This window comes from Pyrus communis, chromosome 11 (genome assembly GCF_963583255.1).
Source record: "Pyrus communis chromosome 11, drPyrComm1.1, whole genome shotgun sequence".
In the NCBI taxonomy this organism is placed as follows: Eukaryota; Viridiplantae; Streptophyta; class Magnoliopsida; order Rosales; family Rosaceae; genus Pyrus; species Pyrus communis.
The window spans coordinates 20,299,536-20,305,283 of NC_084813.1; the positions used below are offsets into that span (position 1 = coordinate 20,299,536).

Sequence of the window (5,748 nt, forward strand, 5' to 3'; positions counted from 1 at the left end):
AGTACAAATAAAGGCACAAGGCACCAAGGAGCATAAGTGAAAATACTATCGTTGGGCTTCCTTCTCTCTCTCTCTTGTCGTCCCTCTCCTATCCTCATCTCTTTTTTTTTTTTTTTTAAAAAAGATACGATAGTTGCTTTCATTTCATCATAAGTTTCATTACAAGAGTTTATCCATCTCTAAGCATAGAGCTAAGCACAGTCCTCCACAAGTATATCAGTTATAATACCAGATTAACTTAAAAGTAGATAGCACCATTGGATTTGATTTGTGCTCCCTATTTCTCCTAAGTTTACGTAACAATCCTTAGTTTCAAATGGCGACATGCTAGCTTAGTTTTGTCCTCTTTTGTTTCGTGGTTATATGCTACAATGCACTTGTTTCTCCGAAGATATATAACTAGAAAGCCATCAAATCCATAAAGGAGATGCATGTGAGAACCCATTAAATTTGAAATAAACACTTAATAAAATAGTTATAATTTCTTTTATTTTTTTCATCCTTATACAAATACAATCAGGAAAGACAAGAACATTACAACTCTGTCTACTCTGATCTCCTAACTTTGTATTAATCAGAAACTTGATCAGGATGTAGTGTTCTTAGGGCAGAAGTGCATGAAGAGCAAGGCCAACACAGCTGACTTGACTATAGTGGCCATGGGAATCCCATAGTTACCCTCCCCAAACAAACCTTTAACAAATGGCCAAAAACATAGCACCACCCACACACTACACATCAACTCCCCTAGGCCTGCCCCATTCACCCCATGAGCCGGTGGTTGCAACCCCAACGCGGCCGTGACCAGAGCTGTGAAGTGCAGAAACAATAGGGCTGTGGCTGGTACAAATATTGGAGACTCATCAAAAGTAAACCTAGCATCATAAGTAGCTTCTTGGTCACTAGAAGAGGAATTTTGCTCCTTTTGTGTGACTTCAAATGTCACCTCAGATATGCCCAAAAGCTTAAATACCACAGTTATAACTCCAAATAATGATGCAGTTAAACTGAGTATTTTGCTCCATGGTCCCACTGTCAATTGGTTCCACCAAGCCCTAATTGATCGACCAGAATCAAGGTTGGAGTGTAGTGTGTTTAAGTGTTTAATGAGAAACACAGCAGCAAATATTATTAGAGCCGGTTCCTGGACCTACAAAGCAAAATCGTTTGAGTTGAGTACAGCTAGGGACACCAAATTTCAATCATGAAAACATGTGATATTATTTAATCGACATCAATCATTATATGTACTTAAAATATTGTCACACTATTTGGTAACAGATTACTTTGAAGTGTACGTAGACTTTGTAATTCCATCATTAACAATGTTTATACCAAGCTTAATTTAACAAAATTTAAAAACAGCTATTATTGGTACTCCAACAAAAATCTTACATTCTTCTTTGATGAAAAAGGTAAGGAAAACAAGAGTGCAAGCCCAGTGACTATTTGAAAATGCTGATAACAATTCCGAACTAAAATCACATTATACTTAGATGATGATTCTATTTACCTTTGGCAAGAAGTGTGAGTTGGTAATGAGGCAGTAAGCTGGCAGAAGAGCATAGCATAGATCAGGAATAGAGTGCAGTCCCCAAATTAGCATCCACAGGTAGGCCAAGCATTGCCTAAACTCAAGCTTGGCATAAAGGGTGGCAAAAATGGGACAATTTTTGCTGAACAAAATTTCTAGCAGCCCTGTGACGCCTCTCTTCCTCTGGATCAACATAACATGATTAGTTGAGGGTGCAGTGCCCAGAAAACCTGGTGGTTCTGGCATGCATAAGATAGACTTCCACCCTCTTGCATGGATCTTCATCCCAGTTAGGATATCTTCTGTTACCGACCCATAAACCCAACCCACCTGAAAAAGGGTCGGCCCAATTAACAATGTCAAAATTCCTGTCAATTAACAGAGACTCCTTCTAACATTAGAGAGAAAAATATTTTTCGTTACCTTTTTGCCCCATAATGTATCATGCTCGAACTCGGAATGAGCAACTTGGTATGCTGCATCGACCGCACAGGAAAGGTCGTCCGGTTGATCAATATTTTCCTCTAATAAAATTTGGGTAGCTGATCGGATGAGCTCTGGAGAATTTCCAAAGCATTCTTTGTTTGGTCTCTCACTCGTCAAGTTCCCTTTGAAAAATCATTTATAAGTTGATTAATCATTAATGAGTGATTATTTATGTACATTAGTACACATAATATATATCTTGGATGCTAAGATACCTTCATTATCTGTTAGAGATGAACCGTAGATAACTTTACGTCTGTGAAAACATCCTGTCCCTGCATAGACAGGTCCTTGAATCCCAGCTAACCCTGGCCAAATTTTCTGCGAAAGTTAAAGCCTTCTACATTAATTAGGTCCATGTACGCCAATCTGCCATAGTGCGAAACTAACTTAGCTACCCCATGTTCATATCCCTATTTCTATCGCCTGACTAGAGGTATGAGCACCTGACCTGCAAGTTTTTTTCGTCAAAGTGGAGTAATAGTAAACTAATATACGTACTTTTACAGCCTCAACCACTTTGCTTCCACATGGATCATCTTTCAAAATGTTGTAGAACATTTGGGGAAACTGAACAAATGCACCATTTTCATGCTTGAAACCAAGCAGTAGGCACATCGCATGAAGAACGATCTTTGGATTGTTGGCATACATGTCGCAGTCCACGTTCAACATAAATGGAGCATTTGTCATAACACCAGAGACCCTCGTCTATGCACATAAAATTAATTAAAAATATTAGTCACTAGGTAAAATCATGGATTTTACACTAGCTAATTAAGCCTAAGATAACAGTAATTTACTAATTGAACAAATGTATTTAAAAAGAGAGATGGTAACATTTTCTTAGTTAAGCAAATAATTCTCACCAAAGCGTTCATAGCGCCTGCTTTGTAATGATGTGAGTGATTAGGACGCTTCTCCCTGGCTACATAAACCAAATGTGGCAGACCATTAGAAATTCTCTCCTTAGTCTCCCATATCACCTGTACAAATATTAATTCAAATTAACAATAGAAAGTTTATTTAGGTTTCACTAAAATTTTAAGGAATAGTTGCAGGATGTGAAAAGTAGATGAACCACAATATTAGTCGCGGTCAACCAACTGTGGAGCATATATAATGAATATAATGACCTGTTATATATTGCTACTCCACAAAGGTCATCTTGCATATAAATTTACCTTTACCGATGAAATTGAACTTATTGGGAGGCTTTACTTCTTGTGTGAATTACCAAAAACAAAAAACAAGAACCTTGATTATAGTGGGATGGTTCCTGCTGTCTATGTGAGCAAAATCCACATTGTCCCTAGAAAAATCAAGAGGTGCCAAATTTTGGACAGCATCTTCAATTTTTTGGCAGAGCTTTTCATACTCATCCTACAAGATTAAAGATAGAGACATCATACATATATACAAATTCAACTAAGAATATATAAGGCCAAATTCTACCTTCATTTTTGTCCATTCTTGAAGGAATCCTGATGGACTATAACTTGACAAAATGGGATTGTCAGAGAAGTATCTGAAGGGTGCTCTAACTTGAACATGGTACTTTTTGCAAAAGGGTACCCAAAGCTTAGCAAATTTTGAGGCTTCAATGAGAGAGTAGAGAGTGAGAGGTGAACACCCGTCATCTGATACATAGCAAGCTAGCTTGTGAGTTGGATAATCAACGGCTAGAAGAGAGAGCGCTGTGTTAACAGTAATGATAGGTGGCTCTAGCTTTGCATCTGCTGTTGTCACAAACATGTCCACCGGAGGAAGCTCCGAAACCCTAATTACGTATTAAGCATACACAATAAGACATTAATCAAAATTTTAATTACCACAAGAACATATATATTTTCAATCTGGCATTAGCAAGGTTCAAAGAATTAGGTAAGCAACACTACACATGAGCATACGTAACTTAATTAAATTTAAACGGATAAATTTGATCCAGATAAAAAATTTTGAGCTGTTGTCGAATTTAGTCCAATTTTTTATTTTTCAACTTTAATTAAATTTCTTAATTTTATGAGTCTTTACTCAAAATTTTTATTTGAATATTTAAATAAAAAAAAACTAACTACTTTCATAAAAATAGTTAAAAAGAAAAGTTATGTGTCAACATATATAATACTTATACGATAGGTTAATAAAATCATTTAACCTGCGATAGAGGTATTTATGTACGTACAAAAATAAATAAAAATAAATTTACCTATCATTCATGAAAATAGTTCAAAGAAATTCCATCTTCCATACATTTAAAATCCATACTAGTATATACACTCATATTTAGTACCTACAACATAGATTAGTTACCATTGTTAACCTGTGATGGAGGTTGAAGAAAAAATTGAGATATAAACAAAGGTTCTAAAAAATGCTAGGCGCTAGTCAGGCAGCGGACTGACGCCTAGCAGCTAGGTGGGATCTAGACTGGCGCCTAGGCAGCCTAATTGGATTTAGGTAAATTTCTTGTATATCTTGTAAATAAGTGCATATTGACACATAAAAAATTATACTTGTATGAAATCCATGAATAAGATAATAAAACAATGATAAATTACAAAAAGAGTATCTAACAAGTCCAAAATTTAAAAACACATTAAGCATATATGCCATATAACTTAAGACATTTTAAATGATTACATCTAATTCTTAAAAAGTAAAAGTAAAAATCCCACGTAATGGGTTGGGTGGTTCATAATAAAACTACTAGGAAGCCATGCCAGGCATCCCTTAACCAAACCACGCATATTGGTATCATCCCCGAAATCCTCTCTCTTTTATTTATGATTTTATCTGGGTTGGTGTCCCACTTTGAACTTTGGAGCACCAAAATCGATCAGAAACCTATATAGCAATTGAAAGTTAAGGTTAGAAATCATAAAGAGATAATTATGAAGATGTGCATGCATCCTTCCCCATTTCATAAAGCACCACGTGTGTGGTGTGAGTGTGACCCCTCCCCTCCACCCATAGTCCCCATCACGAAGCAACGAGAAAGCTTTTGCGATTCTGGGTATCTGTTTGGAATTTCTTCCTAGGAAACCATTTCACTCCGCCTAGACCGCCGCCTAGACAGCCGCCCAGGCCACCTAAGAGCGCTTAGGCGGACGCCTAACAACTCCCCGATTTTTCTTAACGATTCACACCTAATCAGATCGGCACACCTACGTCCAACGCCTAAGCGGCCACCTAGGCCTATTTTTAGAACACTAATATAAACGAAGAGTAGTAAAAAGCAGAATAACATTTAATTCTTATAGTTAATCATAAAAATTGAGTAAAAGATAAACCTATTAATAAAAGATGACATTTATTTCAATTTAATAAAAAGATGATAGAAAAGTGAATGGACCTAACCCAACAAAGTGTATTAAACTTAACCAAGTTTAATTTATTTAAAAAACAAAAAGAACATGTATGACATACTCTTGCAAGAGGTTGTGAGGGTATGTTTTGTATTCAACAGGAGTCCATTGGGTGATGAGAGTAAGAACCCAATTGAAAGCAAACCAAGACTCACACGTGAAGGCAAGAAGCCAGACAAAACCATGGTCCCTGAGAGATAGGAGACGATAAACAAGGACACAGACGAAGAAGAACAGAATTGCAATTTCTAGGGTTTTCTGCAGTCCATTGATTTTAAGGGGAGCTTTTTCACAAAGAAGAGATTGAGGATTTGCCATTAGCTAGTTAAAGATAAGAGCTGTGGATAGAAGTCAGGTCCA

At 36.6% G+C, this 5,748-nt stretch overlaps 1 protein-coding gene across 2 annotated transcripts; it reads right to left on the minus strand.

Annotated features, from left to right (window-relative positions):
- Positions 1-467: 467 nt before the first annotated feature.
- On the minus strand, positions 468-5,748 carry LOC137707872 (cellulose synthase-like protein H1). Of its 2 annotated transcripts, none has more exons than XM_068446804.1 (9): positions 5,450-5,748; positions 3,476-3,800; positions 3,278-3,403; positions 2,890-3,006; positions 2,522-2,731; positions 2,236-2,341; positions 1,958-2,091; positions 1,514-1,864; positions 468-1,150 (listed from the first exon to the last, which is right to left on the minus strand). In XM_068446804.1, the coding sequence occupies exons 1-9, from the start codon at positions 5,704-5,706 to the stop codon at positions 587-589; spliced, it is 2,190 nt and encodes a 729-aa protein (XP_068302905.1). In that variant the 5' UTR covers positions 5,707-5,748; the 3' UTR covers positions 468-586. The 2 variants fall into 2 exon arrangements, with proteins under 2 accessions (XP_068302905.1, XP_068302904.1); XM_068446803.1 differs by having other exon boundaries at positions 1,958-2,142.